Here is a 17,616-nt window from a genome sequence, read left to right on the forward strand (position 1 = left end):
GCCAATGCAGTGTCTCATTCACAGCATTCTTCTTCCCTTTCTTCTTCTACCGATGATCAATCAAGCCCATATTTCCTGCATCATGGAGACAATCCAGGTACTACCCTAGTTTCACAAATACTTAGTGGGGAAAACTATCCAAGTTGGTGTAGATCGATGGAAATGGCACCAAGTGCAAAGAACAAGATAGCTTTTGTTGATGGATCACTTCCCAAACCAGAACCATCCGACCCATTGCTTTCAGTATGGATTAGATGTAATGATATGGTGACTTCTTGGATTCTTAATTCATTGTCAAAAGAGCTAACTAAGAGTGTTCTTTATATCAACTCAGCTAGAGATGTTTGGAATGATCTACGAGAAAGATTTTCACAAGGTAACGGGCCTAGAATATTTCAAATTCAAAAGTCCATTGCTTCTTTGTCACAGAATCAATCCAGTGGTAGTTCCTAGTTCACTAAACTCAAGGGTCTATGGGAGGAATTATGGAATTATAGGCCAAATCCTATCTACTCTTGTGGTGCAATGAAACAGTTAATAGAATATCAAAATCAAGAGTGTACCATGCAATTTTTGATAGGGTTAAGTGACACTTACTCACACATACGAGGTCAGATCCTCTTGATCGATCCTCTTCCCCCAATAAATAAAGTTTTTTCATTAGTATTACAAGAAGAGAAACAAAGGGAGGTCACTTCTGATGCTAATCCGAATGTGAATAATATAGCATTCTTGAGCAGATCTGCTACTAAATCAGGAGTTGGCCATTTTCAAAAAAAGGATCACCCCATGTGCAGTCACCGTGGTATGATGGGGCATACAAAGGACAGATACTATAAGTTGCATTGATATCGTCAAGGATACAAGCCCAAAACCAGAGGACCTCAAAGTACTGAATCTCAAGTACAGAAAAGACCCCAGGTAACAGTTCTTTAAATCAGCAAGAGAGAGCATTAGAAAGGTGACATTAATTTACACAATGAAGCTTTCGGCAAAGTTGATTTTCAACCCTAATACCATCTTGAACCCCAAAATAATACGATTGAAAGGCTGATAGGCCTGAAAGAAGAGACCCAAGGGACCACATAATTGATCTTTCTTTTTTTGACTGGATAAAAATATGGGCAATTTTTTTTTTTTACATAACTTCCAAAAATAATTAGGAAAAATCAATTTTCTATGATTTTCTGAATTTTGGAGAGGGTCAAGTTTTTTCTCTCCTTTCCATTTAATTCGTATAAAGATGATTGCTTTAAAGATTGAAAGCCTTTCTTCCTTTCATTAAAGCCTTGCCAGTTTTCTGTTGGTTTATTAATTAAATAGTTTAACATTTTAATGCCTCATGAGATTCTCATAAGTAATTATTTTTTATAAAGAGATGCCTCTTAATGCATTAGATTTGATGATGATTCTAAAGATCACAACCTTTGATAATTGAATAGCTAACGTAGTAAAAGAATGTATCCAATTCAAAGAAAGAGACTAAAACACCGATTCATACTCATCCCTTTATATCTATAAAAAATGAAAGGGATCGTCGTTTCCATCTATTTGAACAATATAAGTGAGTAAAGAGATGAGAATTGAAAGAGTAAATTGAGTACTAAAGCGGATGAACTCAAGTACATCTTTTGAGCATTTGAGAAGAAGGAACTAAGTCTTGATTAAAAAAAATCAGAATGATTTTATCAATCTATGTTGCTGATGCATTTGGATTTGTTTGGTTTGATTTCAATTTTAATTCTCTTTTATTAGAGCATACTTCAAGAAGAACATGCGGCACTTCATCGTATCCTAAGAATAGATTGTTGTCAACTATGTACACGAGCAAAATGAATTGTGCTCTAAGATAAGCATCTTTCATAGTGTCTCGAACTGGGTAATATTTGCTACTTATTTTCTTTGCAGTGTACGTGCAAAATGCTATTTGTTAAATAATAATGAAGAATAGTTGTTAGATTTAATGAAGCCATGAAGAATTAAAAATTTTCATGGGTTACATATTAATAATGTCGTCCATAGGTGATGGCCCTAATATAAAAAATATTATTATTATTATTGCTTGCATACTTGAGATGAACGAAAACATAAGCACTTGAAGATATCAGCTTACCAAGTTAGTAATGTTTTTGGCAGCTGCACCAGATGATCTAGAATAAATTCTACCCTCACTATGGTTTAGGAAGTTGGAGGTATTTGGAGAAAGGCTACTCTATGTTGCGTAGCCCATTACCTATGGACACTTTCTATCAAAAAATAAAGGTATAAATATATTGATATATTAAATTTATTCTTTTTTTATTTTAAAATATCTCATGCTTTTTATCTTTTCTAAGTTTTAATTGTTTATCTAGTTAAATTACTCTTTCCCTATCGTGAATCTAGTGACAAATGGTTGATGCAGGATGATTCTACTGGTCCTTTTGGAAGTTCAGGTTAAAGCTGGTGCGTCTTGTTATAAGCCGTGCGTTTTGGGGAAAAAGCAACATCTTTTTATCTCTCTGATCGGGAATGCCCTTTGAGTGTTCTTTTATAGGTTTTCAGGTTTTTCTTTGAAGCACTCAGAGTCGTTGTAGTATAGTGGTGAGTATTTCCGCCTGTCACGCGGTTTTTTCAAGTGACCAATTGATTTTTTTTTTTTGGTAAATACATCAATTTATATAGCTCTAACTTGAGTATATTCTGCCAAATTACGAGAAAACAAAACGTACAAAAGAGAGGAAATATCTTCTATAGATGTCCATAAAAAATCTTCGAAGTGCCGGACGACTACTGAACTATTGTTTGGTAATGAACCAACTCAACTGTTACCAAACTTTCAAACAGACAATAGCGTGAAAGTTATCCTTGATTTCTTATCCTTTTAAAAAAATTTCGAGACTAGATAACCTTTGTAACTATAAATAAGTGCTGATTTCGCTCATGATAGAGGACAAATAAACTAATAAGATTTTGTAGCAACGGAAGCTGCAGAGAGCATAAAACCATATTCTCCATTACAGCATGGAGTCAAAAAGGTCTGCTTGGTACTCATTCTACTGGAAACAGACAATACCGTGGCTTTAACATGAACAAAAGCCATCGAATAAAGCAGGAAAGATGTATCAAGTGATAGTCTTCAAGCCAGAGAGAGACACCATTGGACTATGGGATAATAATTCAGTCAGTTTTTTTCTTCACATATCCTGCAAGGCTGCAATCTTACCGAACACTATTCAGATGCAGAAACTTAAAAACCACTTCCTCATGATCTCCTCTACAGAACACAAGCAGGAGAGTTTACACTTTAGAGAACACTACATAGTTTAACTCGTCATTCATACATCCTTAACAGTATAAATAGTTCTCCCTCTCTCTTTTAAAAAGAGGCAAAGAAGAGGAAAACTCCTAAGCAGTCTCTCTTGGGCAAGGAGCATGACCGTTCTGTGCAGGATGGAGGAAGAATATCTGACAATTTGGTGATGCCTTCGGTCTGTCTAAAAGCCCGTAACGAAGAATATCCATGCAGCTGTTGTTGTTGAGATTGATGTCAAAATGTGGGGGAACCAGCAAGAAGACACGCTCAAGGGCAGCTGCTCGGCATAAGAAATGTTCTAAAAGCCTCACATGATGTGCGCGCGCTTCAAAGTTGAACATGTACAGCGTCCTCAGCTGCTTGAAATCGAGCTCAGGAGGCCACTGCTGCGTTCTCTCTAAAACGTACTTCATAGCTGGATCCTCCAAAGCGTCCGGGAACTGCAAGTCCATCATATCAAGATAGAGATTTAGTTCGATAAATCAAGTACATGCATGCAGGAGAAAATAAAAAGTTGGTCCCTAGCTGTACGCAGACCTACCTCGATAAATAAATGCTCCAGGCGAGGGAAACCCCACCGCGTCAAAATTTTGTAAACTTCTGACAATATATCTCCAGCAATCTGCCTGCATAGCTCTTGGTTATGTAGTCGGGAAGCAACTGCAGGCCTTGAAGGACCAAATACATACTGAAGGAAGCATGGCAGGAACAAGATGTCAAGGTATATTATATATGGTAAGATGATATCCAAAAAAAAAAGTACTGCATGCAGTCAGACTAATTACCATCAGATTCTTCATGGAAATTAAAGAATGTGGGTAGGATCATACCTGAATCCCTCTGCTACGCAGAGTTAGAGCCTCAACATGTTCAAAATCCCTGAACATCCTTGCCCAAGTCTGCCGGTACCGGTGATCCCAATAGTCATGGTGGTAGGAGCTGATGTAAACGTTGTTCAAGGAGGAGACATCAAATAAAAGTAATATTCTTGGAAATCTGCCAACTAGATGGAACATCTGAAGATTTGGAGCTGATATCTCTATGGCATTGACTTGCCCACAGTGAACTACATGGAGGTTCTTAAGTCGCAGGTTTGGGCCTGAAACTCTGATCCATTGCAGCGTCAGGCACTCGCATAGCTCCAACTTTTTCAGCAACGGGCAATTGGTGATCAAGTTCGCTAATGAAAAGTCGGTGATGTTGAGCCCATGAAGGTGCAGCGCCTCGAGAGAACCCAAGTGCGTAAATTTAAACCATTTGTATATTCTGCAGTACTTCAGGCTCAATACAATGAGCGAGTTGCCCCTGAACAATGTGTCATTGAGCAACGGCTTCTTCCTTCTGGGCTTGAGTCTTCCATCAGGATTACCTGATGTCAATCCTTGAGAGAAGTCGAGGTGGAGTTCTTCTGCACCACGTGAAAGGGCCTGTGCTATCCACTCCTTCATGGTATTTTCATAGGACTTGTCCGGATAGAAGTTGAGTCTGAATACTTCAATCCTTCTGTTCTGGTACTGCTGCATAGCTTTTTCTATCTCAATAATGAACTCTTGCTGATCTTCTGCATCCTTGTAGACCCTATCATGTAAAAGCTCTGTGGAGTACGCAAATCGCTGCTTCCATAGACCCTTCCATTGGGTCGACAGCACGCCGGTCTTGATTGCATCCTTCCGGGGCAGCAGGCCGAGGATCTGCAGCCGAAGCGAGTCTGGGAGCTCCGTCAATCTGTCTCGAGGGCAGTCCCTCCTTATGCATCCATCTCTGGCCATGATTTCAAAGCGATGTCTATAGGGGGGCTGTTGATGTCCCTCCAAGTCAGTCAAAAGGCAAGCAGGAAACTCTTTTTTTTTTCTTTTTGAGAATAAAAATGAAACAAACTAATAGAATAGAACACACATTAATTTTACAGAATGGAATCAAGGTCAAAAACATGAAGACTGATTCCTTTTAAGCACTGCAAACACTTGAGTTGGCTTCGAATCGTGAGATCCGGTTGGTGAGTGGAGAATAATTTTTCAGCATCTGTTATCAGGGAGGCCAGGAACAGGCCAGGCACGCTTAGTTGATCACACGCAAGTTATGGGAATGAAATTAGCATAAAGCGAGCTATGTTTCATCATGTTGTGAATGATCATAGCACTCACATTACGTGGTGGCTGTGAAAGTCATTCATCATCATATATGTACAGAGCAATGACTGAGGTAAGTTGAGGAAAACAAGACAAATCCTCAAAGGGGAGAACTAAGAAAGAAGCTTTTGGATAGTGAATGTACCAAGAATTTTTCACCTAAAAGAAAAATAATATGTCATGGAGTTTACATGCTTACCTGTACAGATGATTGACATAGGAAAAAAAGAACAAAACATAGCTAGCCATTTATTTTATCTTTAATACTCATATCCAGACAGTAGATTGATGTTAAAGATTTATTTAAATGGTTTTAAACTAAGAAATGTATGTCATTCGGATCTGGAACTAGGAAAGGAATATTATCAATCAGGAGACTCGGAGTTCCAAAGTCCTGTGCTTAAGCACATTCTTTGGGATCTATAGCTGATAAGCAGGCATTATTACATGGAGGAGATGCCTCAAATGTAGCTTTCAAAACACCAATTAAGTGTTAAAAATAAATGGGTGAAACAGACCATTGAACAGAGCAAACTAAAAATTTTAACATAACAAAATTGTATCAAATGAGGCAGCACACGGCAAAAGGTGCCTTGAAGCCTTGCCTATTTTCACGTCCGAGAAAAATATTACTAGAACATCGATGAAACCTTGTTTGCGCAATAAAAGAAGCACAAGCAATAAATCCCATAAGCTAAAAAATGTTAGTCAAGTAAGCATTCATATGATACAGTCAAAAAATAAAAAAATAAAACAAACAAAAAAGCAAACTAGCATATGAGACGTTTGCAATTTTGTGACTTAAGTGAAACTAGAAATTGCCAATTTCCTGGTCTGAAACCAAAAGTATAAACTTTATATTGTTTCTATGGAAAACTCTGAATTAAGGATTTTGGTAATTTTTTTATCTAAAACTATCACGAGATATTCTAAATATGGGTGATGCTCTATTTTTTTGTCTGTTTTTGCACTAATTAATAAATAGGTGAATAGAGTAAGCTCTTGAAGATTAAGGGATCAAAATCGTAGGTTTTGGTTTGCTAATACTAATTAAAGGTTGATTCATCAATGTTTAATCGCTCTTTACAGCCAGTTTTCACCATATCTTATCCCTCTGTGAGTTCCAAGGTCCTTGTCTCCAAATTTTTACCTTATTCTAAATTGTCCGAATATCCTTTTGGCCCTTACATTTTAGACCGTAAAAGTTTTAATCCCATAGTTCAATGGTACTAAGAACTTTCATGGCATGCATGTATGCGTAGCATCCCTCCCTATCTTTTCAAGAGCAGAGACTAGTGTGAACTTTGCCTGGGATGCACTTACCAAGCAACGAGACGCACCTCATTGCACCACCACACCACATAAAGTATCTGTTTTTTGATGTATAGTGGTGATTGTCTAATCAAAACAAAAGGATGGAGAGTGGCCTGATGAATAGTATGATTATATGAGAAGATGAGTGAAGGGTTTGAGCATCTGCACCTGAGAAGCCAGCTCAGAATATTTTTTCTGAAGAAAAAGCAAGTTGGGAAGTACAACATATGCATTGTTAATGACCAATGACCATTGCAAGGAGACAATCTGCTCTTCAAACTTTGCATGCGTATTAGAGCCACTGCTGTATGGCATTTCACCACTACAAGTTTACATGGAGGTGGAGCAAGGGATTATGATCAAGTTAACGGACCTCAAGCTGAAAACGACTAACCAATAGAAAAGGCTTTCGTGACATAATATCTGCTCTTAAATGTTCTTTATTTTCAGTTAGAACAATTCCTTTTCAACTTTTGCTGCCAAATCTACATAAGGAAGCTGCCATGGAATTTCGAAGATTTATCGATTGGAACTCAATGATTGAAAACTTGAAATCTGAAAAGAAATCTCTGAGTGGATCCATCTTTGAACAATAAACTGATGTCTACAAGTTAAAACAGAAATATTCAGACTAATTTGTCTTCTGAATTTTTCCAATTTTGCATATAAACATTATATTACAATGCAGGGAAAATTCAAATATCCTAAGGACCATAAATTATTTCTTATTTTTGTACAGATTGACAAAGATGATAACAAAGTTTTCATTCATGCAAACGGTTATTTCCTTAATAGTTAAATTCTGAATGCCCGTATATTAAATACAAGTAAATGAAAGTATAGTCTACGCCTTACCCCTTAAGCTTGCCTCTTTTGACTTCTAAAATACCAAAAAAACTAATTTACAAATTTTATAATCAGTTTTATTTTCTTTTTTTGAGAAATAATAAATTCTAAATTAGATTTTTTTTCTCTCTCTTGAAAATATTTTTTGGGGGCACCGATGATTATTTCAAAGAAATGACTAGAGACTATTCAGGTCCAACAGTTGGAAAAAAAATATTAAGATGTTTGAAACTAGAACATCCTCCGGATGGAGGAGGGATGCATACTAGTTTGCATATTTTGTATCATCTGTTTGATGAGAAAATGAAGACTGAAACAATAACAAAAGAAAATTTGGAGGTAAAGTGGCTGCGATATAATTGAATTAACCTAACCCATTTGCCTTTCCTACTCTCTCAAAATCACTACCTATGTGGAAAAGATTTCAATCCTCTTGCAGAAAATTATATCCTTTTATTTTCATTTTTTTCTTTTCATAAACTTGCTTCCCATTACAAAGTGATGTAAAAGAAGATTCTCATTTGATAACTTTTTTTTCTCTCTTTTTCTCAGTAATGATACAAGCCTTTTTTTTTTGCTAAATATAATGATACAAGCCTTTGGTAAAAATTCTATCCTTTTATATCGTGCATCACTACTTCTTCTATGCATCTTTTTCTTCATTTTTTTCCCTTTTGCCTGAATTGATCCCCACTCAAACTCTCAATTGGTTTCCACAAAGAAATATAACATCTAGATATGCAAAAGTGTAAGTATATACAAATTCTAGCACCAATCAAAGTAGTGATTTCACATAAATAAGTATTTAAGAAAAGTAAATGAACCAACGATTAATATATTAAGAAAAAAAATTTTCTCTTTGCTGTGGATTAAAGTGTATATCCTTAGTGTGAAGATACAAAGAGTGCATTCTAATATCAACAAAGCCTTACGAAATAAAACAATAGTACTAGAACAGATAAAATCTACAAAAAATAAAAATGGAAACAACACTCAAAAATAAGAAAAAAATTCAAGTGTATAAAATGAATAAACTATCATAAAATAGATCATATAGCAATCAAGAAGAATGATTTTATGATAAAAAATTAAAATCAAAGCTTAGGATACCTTTGATTGAGTATTATCTGCAAAATTCTTTCAGATCTCACCAAATCGATCAAACATGCGCTTTTCTTGAAGGATGACAAATTAACACAAATGGGGGAGAAGCAAAGGGGAAGATTATATAGAAAAAAGGGGAGATGTATTTGGTTAAGCCATGCTGGCCACTTTTTTTATTTGTAAATGCTAAAAGGAAAGAGATACTCCAACAAAATTTTATAAATAGCAACCAGCAGTAATGGAGTAGCCGACAAGTAGATTACATGGATATCTAAAATATTCCCAATAAAGATACTCTGCTTTCAATGCTTTGTTCCTCTTGATACACATTTTCTCTCATTGTCGTCCATTTATTATGAAACTCGCAATAGGTCTGAATCATTCGTTTCAAACTTAGTCAAGGCATTCCAATCCAATACCTAACAAAGTTCTTTACATATTCCAACTTAAATTGAGTGAAGCCATAATTCTAAAATTAATCTATATGTGTAATCCGATTCTTAGCAATTCAACATTAATCTGACAAATTCATATCATCTCAATTTTTCACTAAAAATAAGCATGCATGCATGTGTATGTCTAAGCATACACGTACGTACATATCAAAGGCCACAAAACCAACTTAAATTATGAATCAATTATAATCAAATAGCTAGTAAGCTAAAATCAATATCCACACACCTCTTGTTGTTGCATATTACATCACTTGATTTGGCATCACTAACTATATATGTTGGAAATTGTATCCTAAATGTCAATCGTCAGCGTGTTGATGATTGAATTTTGTAAATGAATTGACAAATTAATCAAATGTTATTTGGCATTATTCATCATTTTATTGTACATCTTCAAATGAACTCTTATATGATGAAGTCCTTAGGACTTATTTTATGATAAAGGAGGATTTATCTTCAAGCCCTTAAATCTATTCGTAACCAAATGATATGCTGTTAATAGGATGACAACATTGTCGAGATTAGGTCGTTGTGAGATATATACGTTGGTTGTCCTCTTAACCAAGAAGTGTGGAGACACTGATATGTCACATAGGTGAAGTGTAGGAGTACATTTCACTGAACGTGACCAACTTCGGAATGCTCTACTGTCAAGAGATGTTCCGAGTGGATATGAGTATAAGTATCCCTCAGACCTGAGATCACCACAGTGACTAGCAAGAAACTCACTGTATATTGGTACCAGACTACCAGAATTTCTAATTCTAGGATGGAAGGTTACTGGGTGCAATCAAGTATTTGCGAAATCGGTGTGTGAGTCAAGATGGGATTGACCTCTTCTGAAAACAGGAGATAATGCTTTGTGTTCAATTTAACAAAATCTTGGCCAGGATAATCCTTGTGATGAGTCACAAGATTTCTAAAGTTGATCACATAGTGGATGTACTGATTAGAGAGTTGACAGTACTCTGAAGTCATCCTAGCATTAGGAGTCAAAGAGATGAATTTTATAGTAACCATAGTTCGGAATTTCAGAATATTTACTTCGCATATATTCGGCCTATCCGGACGTCGGGTACCATTGCTAGATGGCCACATCGATTGGTACAGAAAGTCGTTCATGTACTACCGGCTTAGGTTCGAACCTATGAGGTCACACGCATAGAAATTTCCTGATTGATCAAGATAGCTGATGAATAATTGAGAATCATTCAGAGATAATTTGGTCAATTCGATTGGCAAATTATCCTATAAAATAATTAAAGTAATTATTGGAGGATTAATTAGTAATTAGATTACTAATAAACTCAATTTGATTGAGTAAATGGACTAAAGATGAGCCAAATTGAATTGGATTCAATTTTGGGTTCAATTAGGATTTTGACCTTGATTGGGGTCGACTCAAAGTAAAGAGGGGTCGACTCGAGCTGGGGTCGACTCAAGCCTGGCTGGGGTCGACTCTCTCAAAGAATCTAGAGGACGATCTCTTCTGTTTTCCCAGGTGGGGTCGACTCGAGTTTCATTAGGGTCGACTCGCTGGGCGTATCAAGGAAAAAAAAATCTCTGTCGTCTCAGCCGGAGTCGACTTGCGAAGCTATGGGGTCGACTCGGATCGAATTTGGAGTCGACTCGAAGGGGAAGGAGTCGACTCGAGGCGACTTGGAGTCGACTCGAGCACGGGAAGATCGACTCCTTCCGGAAATTCTGGAACTCGCGGACGGGCTGAACTTGCGGGATTCGATCCAGAAGTGGTTTTTCAATGAAATCTGAAGGGATTTAGATCGTGGCACATGTGGGAGAATGGGTAGATGATGATGGAAGATCATCACCATCCATTTTGATCTTATCTCACCCGCATGAACCAATTATTGTTTGGATTTTGAATTCAAACAAGATAAGATCTATCTTGTTGCAACCATCCCCTTCATGCGCCAACAAAAAACCAAATTTCTATTTGAATTTCGCATTCAAATGATCAGATGGCATGCCTATAAAAGGATGATCTCCTTGTGTCGCCAAAAATAATGAAAAAAAGAAGAGAGAAATTCAGCCTACCATCTCACCGAGTTCTTCCTTCTCCTTAAGTCCTTCACGCCATTAGTGTTAGGGATCCTGGATAAGAGCCTTTAGATCAGATCTAAGTTCTCTTCAATCCCTACTAGACATTCCTGCAAGTTCTTCCAAGAAGGCGAATCAAAAGTTGATAGCATTCGGAAGATCTAAGTTCAGCAAAAGACGATCCTGCACAAGCTAGCACTTCCGTGGGATTGGATCACTCCAGGAGCTTCGCATGGATTACTCGTAGAGGCCAGACGAGTGTGTGGCTACGAAGCTCGAGCATCGGATACATTACTTTCAGATTTCATAAAGGTATGAATCTAGATCCAAAGTTGTATCACTTATAGGTTTCAATCCCCGAAGGTCAAACCTCTTTTCGGGCTCTTCACAGAGTAATCTTCAGAGCCAATTCGATGGGCATTCGAAGATTAGTTGGGTGTTAGATTAATTGAGTTTAGAACTTAATAATCTAATTTCAGATCTGAAATTAATTGTACAATAATTTTAGCATAATCGTTTAAACGATCCCGGTATTTTGATCATGAATACTTGTAGTGGTACTTTAAAATTTGATTTCTTATGCATGATAGAATTAAAATATTTAATTCAGTTTTTCCGCTGCGATTTTCAAAAAATTAAAAAGAACTACGTGTGGCTTAATCCCCCTTGTGAAGGGGTACGTAGACAACCCAAACAAGTACAGCCATTGAAATTTGAAAAAATTTTAAATTTCAGCATGTTATCACTACTAGCTTTATCGATTCGCTTTCAATATATGTGCCCTATTTCTTATTTTTTACAGCATAATTGTTATTTTCTTTTTCTTTTAATTATTTTTTTATTTTAATAAATATCTAATACATCGAATTAATGTACAAATTATACAATATGTGTATAACCATAACTATCAAAACTTGTCCTTCTAAATCAGCTTCATGCATCTTCATCCACTAAGTCTTCACTTTTGGGGCTATCTCTAAACCTCTGGCATTCAAATGTCAATTTTTTAATCCATTCCATACTCCTTATACTTTTCGCGACCAGCTATCAACCTAAAGTCCCTTATATAGGCTGTCAAATTTCAAATTTGACCAAGAAAATAGCAAGATTTTACTATAATAAGTTCTTTTTTCATGTCTTGTAAACCAATTGAGATATGCCTTTCATGAATTTAAGTTACCATGGCAACCAACAATTATCCAATATCCAAAGGCTAGCAAACCAAATCAAATTATGAATCAATTGCAATCAAATCAAATAGTCAATAAGCTCAAATCTATATCCACGTACACATTTCTAGCTCTTGCGATATATATCATTTGGATCTATGTAACTAATTATGTGCCCTATTTCTTATTGTTTACAAGATAATTGTTATTTTTTCCTTTAATTATTTTTTACTTGTATAAATATATATCTACATCGAATTCATGTATAAATCAAAGAATATGTGTAAAACCATAACCATCAAAACTTGTCCTTCTAGATCAGCTTCATGCACCTTCATCCACCAAGCCTTCATTTTTGGGGCTACCTCTACACCCCTAACATTCAAATATCAAATTTTGAATTCATTTCATAATTCTCGTGCTTTCCACAATCAGTTATCAACCTGAAGTGAACCCTCGTATGGGCTTCAAATTTGAACAAGAAATTGCAAGCCCATACGATAATAAGTTCCTTTTTCATGCCCATAAACCAATTGAGCTATCCCTTATCATTGCGATGAAAAAATTATAGTCATTGGCAGAGAAACATCGGTGCAAGTCTGTCTCATACATTTTTCCCCATCATTAAAATGTGCATATAATGGATCACAAATATGGGGTGGACACATGATGATACATATACACATTCTAAATCATGTTGAAATATGATTTTACGTACGCATGGATTTGCATTGATTTCTTTTTGGTGAAGGGTTCATACACATGTAATATTAGTTGAGTGCAAAGCCCTCTAGCAACGAATGGACTTAGATGCAGGCAAGTAGAAGCCAGACATTATAAATGAGAAGGACCATTCTTGTATCATGCATGCAGTAATATGTAGAAATTAGATCAATAGTCTTATGCATTCATAAGTTGTTGTAGTATTGCTGCCTGTCAACCTGGCGGTATGAATTCAAATAATAAGATATTGAACTGGCATCATTATTCTATTAACATTGAGCAGTTGTCACGAAAGAGAGAAAGAGCTGATAGATTCTTTTCTTTCATAATATACAGTTATCTTCTCTATTTGCATTTCAGTGCTTAGATATAGCCTGCACCTTGGCTTTGCTTAAATTATTCAAAGGTGTTTGATAGAGTAATCTTATTTCTGAACTTGGATTGGTATAGTATGAATTCTTCTATAGAAACAAAGAGGGGAAAATATGAACTAACCCTTTCAGGGGAGGACAGCGAGCATATATAAGGGATCACGTAGAGCAGCACTCATATATATATATATATATATATATATATAAGAGATGGTATCAAGACAGGAAGTGAAAACTAGAATTCTCTCAAGGAGATGGAGGACTGTAAGAGCAGCTCTGGGCGTATGCCACCACTCTAGTCTTCAGTGAGGTGTTTGCCGGTGGCCAAACAACTGAAGAATTTGCATGCAGCATCAACTAACTTCTACGCCTCCATCAGAGCAAAGAATTAGAAAGAATTAGATAAGTCTGCGCTCTTCTTCTGTCGAGGTGAACAGTTTGCATCAGATGCAGAAAAACAGATTAGATTTGTTATAGTAAAGAACGTTTTAGGAGCTTGATATCGACTTATCTCGAGTCTTTTATAACCCCCATAATTATGTGTATTTGCTGATGTTGGAAGACCGTCCCAATTGACTTGTGATCTCTTCAACTTTAGTTCTATCGAACCTTCATTTTTTTTTTTTTTTTTTTGAGATAACAGTAGGCACATGGTGCCTAAAGAATTTTATTAAAGAGTAAGATGATTAGAGAGAGAGAGAGAAGGAAAAGGAAAGGAGAAAAGAGGAGGGAAAGCAGGCCAAGGCCCGCTTCCATACATTATGAATCTCTAATTCTTTGAGACCTCTCTTGATCCCTCTCTTATCATTCTCCTGGAAGAAGTCATGGAAACTCTTTGTGCTGAAAGACCCAGGCCGGTTCCATATCCAAAAAAATAAGGTCGTTTTCCTCTGAAAGATGTACGTGCTGCAGAATACTCCTCATTTCAGCTGCTTCCTCCTCCTCATTCTCAGTTATAGAGATACCTGAACATGTGCCAGATGCTGGGGAAATCAGGCTTAGAGTTTTGATATTCCTTGATCAGACTATTAGGATTGGCTCCAAGCCGAAAGAGCTTAGGGAAAGCAACATGAGAGGGTGCTCACCAATCCAAACATCGTTCAAGAAAAGAGTGGTCGCCTTGGTTAGCCATGCTAGAGAAGAACTTAGCTTGGACCTATAGAATGTCTTTTCACATGGGAGAAGCCAGCCTTCTAAGGGAAGAACCAGACCAGAGGAACCCCATCTTTTCTTCGACAGTAGTTTGATTGGATGACGGCCTTCTTAAGACACAGCCGTTCTGAAGAGACCTCCACTACCATTTGCTAATGAGAGCTTCACTGAAGGAGAATAAGTTTTCAATTCCCAGACTTCCCCCCATTTTTTTCTGATCTGCAAAAGAGATTCCAATTAGCCTGCCAGAGGCCTCCCTGTATTGATCTTCTCCCGTCTCCACAAGTAATTAGGCTCGGCTCGATTAGATTCCAAAATATATCTTATAAATTTCTTTAGATATATAAATTTAGACAAGCCTAAGTTTAGATGTTTATTTAATACTTAAATTTTAAAGTATTAATTCAAATTTGAACCAAGTTTGAAATCAAGCATAGACAATGATTGAAATTGAACAAGCTTTAAGTCAAGCTTGAACTAAGCTTGGTTCAAACTTCAATTGATTCCTAGCTCCATTTTAGAATTTTCAATCTGGTTGGTTAGGCTCTTGTACATCTTTGTTGCAAATTAAACTCAAATCATAGTGGTAAAGAAATTCCACAGTTTCTAGAATTGAGCGACTCATGAAATGCCCACACATTCCGTCAAGCCAAACAGTATAGGGACCAGCTTAGACATCAGCTCTGAGATTATTACTGAAAAATTCATCTGACGTCAAATCAAGAGACAGAAGAGACGAAAGAGCATTCTCGTAATGGACTCTGTAAACAAAACCCAAATTATTGAACAAAGCTAGTCATCGGTTTGGGCTCAGGAGAAGATAACACGCGGACGGATAGAATGGATATGAGCTGGTGATTCTCCAAATCCTTTGTGGCCCTCCCATTGGTCCAAACCAACTCCAAGAAATCTCCACCTCACGCTCCCCACCACCCCCTTCCTCTCTCCCTTCCCTACATACCCCCCGTTCCCTCCTTCCACTCCATGCTCCCCTCGACCTCAGAGAGAACTACAAACACCATCATCTCCTGAATCCCAGCACAAAACCGGCTACTGCAACCAAGAGAACACCCATACATGCAGATGGCGGCGACGCTAACGGCAGCCTCCGCTCGCACCACCACCATCGTCGGCCCGACACCTTTCCTCGGCCAAACCCGGGCCTCAACTTCCAACCCTCTGAGAGATGCTGTCTCCATGGGCAATGGAAAGTTCACCATGGTAAGCACCATATCTTGCTTCGCAGGCAATCTGTTTTCCGTATGCTCCATTTTTTTCTTCTTCTTCTCGGGAATTAAGGAACCAGTGTTATGATATTATCCTTAAACCAGGGGAATGAGCTTTGGTACGGGCCAGACCGCCTCAAGTACTTGGGACCCTTCTCGGCTCAAACCCCCTCCTACCTCACCGGAGAATTCCCCGGCGACTACGGATGGGACACTGCTGGGCTGTCCGCCGACCCTGAAGCCTTCGCAAAGAACCGAGCCCTCGAGGTATTGCAGCACCGTCGGTGCAAGATTGAACCGAATCTGCCGTCTTGGAGAACCAGAGAAAATAAACCGAGCTATATGAATGCTGTTTCAGGTGATCCACGGCAGGTGGGCGATGCTGGGTGCGCTTGGCTGCATCACCCCTGAAGTCCTCGAGAAATGGGTGAGGGTGGATTTCAAGGAGCCGGTCTGGTTCAAAGCTGGAGCTCAGATCTTCACCGAAGGCGGGCTCGACTACCTCGGCAATCCCAACTTGGTTCACGCGCAGAGCATACTGGCGGTCTTGGCGTTCCAAGTAGTCCTCATGGGCCTCGTCGAGGGCTACCGCATCAATGGCCTGCCCGGAGTCGGGGAAGGCAATGAGCTCTACCCCGGCGGCACCTACTTCGACCCCCTCGGCCTCGCCGACGACCCCGTCGCATTCGCCGAGCTGAAGGTGAAGGAGATCAAGAACGGGAGGCTGGCGATGTTCTCCATGTTCGGATTCTTCGTTCAAGCGATCGTCACTGGGAAAGGCCCGCTCGAGAACCTCTTGGACCATCTCGACAATCCTGTCGCCAACAACGCCTGGGTCTACGCCACCAAGTTTGTGCCAGGCTCTTAAATCTTGCATTCCGGAAGAATCCGTGAAGCTGCTGTAGATTACCTTTGGCTAAGTACGATGTTGAGACTGCATCGATCGGAATCAAGCAGTTGATGGCAATTCATAAGATTTCTGATGATCTCTCTTTCTAATGTTTGTTGATGCCTTTCATAGTTTGAGCATCCTTCTTGCGTTACCATTGCGACTGTCGACGACACCCCGCCTCTCTCATCCATTGAGAGGACAAGATGAAGAAAAAATAAATCTCAACAAAAGAAAAAAAACCTTGACATTTTAAGTGTTGTAACAATCATTTTAAGTGATGTAATAAGGGTACCTGAACCACGATATTCTTCCACTCATTGAACTCGATCCCATAATAGCTCTTAGAATCCTGTCATGTTTTCATGATCATCCATCATAACCAAAGCACAGAAGAAATTTAAAGGGAACAAGATGAACTTCAAAATTTAAGGCAACATTTGAGTGCCCAGCTTGTCTCACCCTTTCAGATTTGCCATCTGTTCAAACAGAGTCCGTAGGACATGCAGCACAGTTAGAGAATTAATGCGGATGCTTTTTATGAAGGATTAGAGCTAAATACATTATCTTCACTGATAGTGTTAGAATACAGTAGCACTATCCTTCTTAAATTGTAATCAGATTAATTCCCAAATAAAACAACAATTTCTTATGCCTCTAACCAGTAACGTGGCATGCTTTTTTGCTTACAAAAAAAAAAAAAGACAAACCAACATGGCATGGTTTAAAAATTGACTTTTCATCACCAAAAGGTTTTGAGATTCATAATTTCTTATTCAGATAGTGACATAAGGTAAAAGCAAAGAGGTCATACCTTGAGTTTTTTCTAAGCTTTTCATCTAACTAAAAGCATTCTTCCTTGCTACTTAAAAAATTATAAACAAA

General features: G+C 37.9%; 2 protein-coding genes across 2 annotated transcripts; one reads left to right on the plus strand and one right to left on the minus strand.

The window, feature by feature from the left end:
• Window positions 1-3,387: 3,387 nt before the first annotated feature.
• LOC103719349 (uncharacterized) lies at window positions 3,388-5,322 on the minus strand. The gene is made up of 3 exons (XM_088703944.2): window positions 4,126-5,322; window positions 3,837-3,983; window positions 3,388-3,768 (listed from the first exon to the last, which is right to left on the minus strand). Exons 1-3 carry the CDS (start codon window positions 5,062-5,064, stop codon window positions 3,388-3,390), a joined length of 1,467 nt encoding a protein of 488 aa, XP_088560070.1. The 5' UTR covers window positions 5,065-5,322.
• Window positions 5,323-15,570: 10,248 nt separating this feature from the next.
• LOC103719342 (chlorophyll a-b binding protein 13, chloroplastic-like) lies at window positions 15,571-16,828 on the plus strand. The gene is made up of 3 exons (XM_008808542.6): window positions 15,571-15,837; window positions 15,948-16,109; window positions 16,201-16,828. Exons 1-3 carry the CDS (start codon window positions 15,694-15,696, stop codon window positions 16,708-16,710), a joined length of 816 nt encoding a protein of 271 aa, XP_008806764.2. The 5' UTR covers window positions 15,571-15,693; the 3' UTR covers window positions 16,711-16,828.
• Window positions 16,829-17,616: the final 788 nt, after the last annotated feature.

This window comes from Phoenix dactylifera, chromosome 1, assembly GCF_051530095.1.
Source record: "Phoenix dactylifera cultivar Ajwa chromosome 1, Ajwa_hap1_PhDact_Kaust_v1.1, whole genome shotgun sequence".
Taxonomy (NCBI): domain Eukaryota; kingdom Viridiplantae; phylum Streptophyta; class Magnoliopsida; order Arecales; family Arecaceae; genus Phoenix; species Phoenix dactylifera.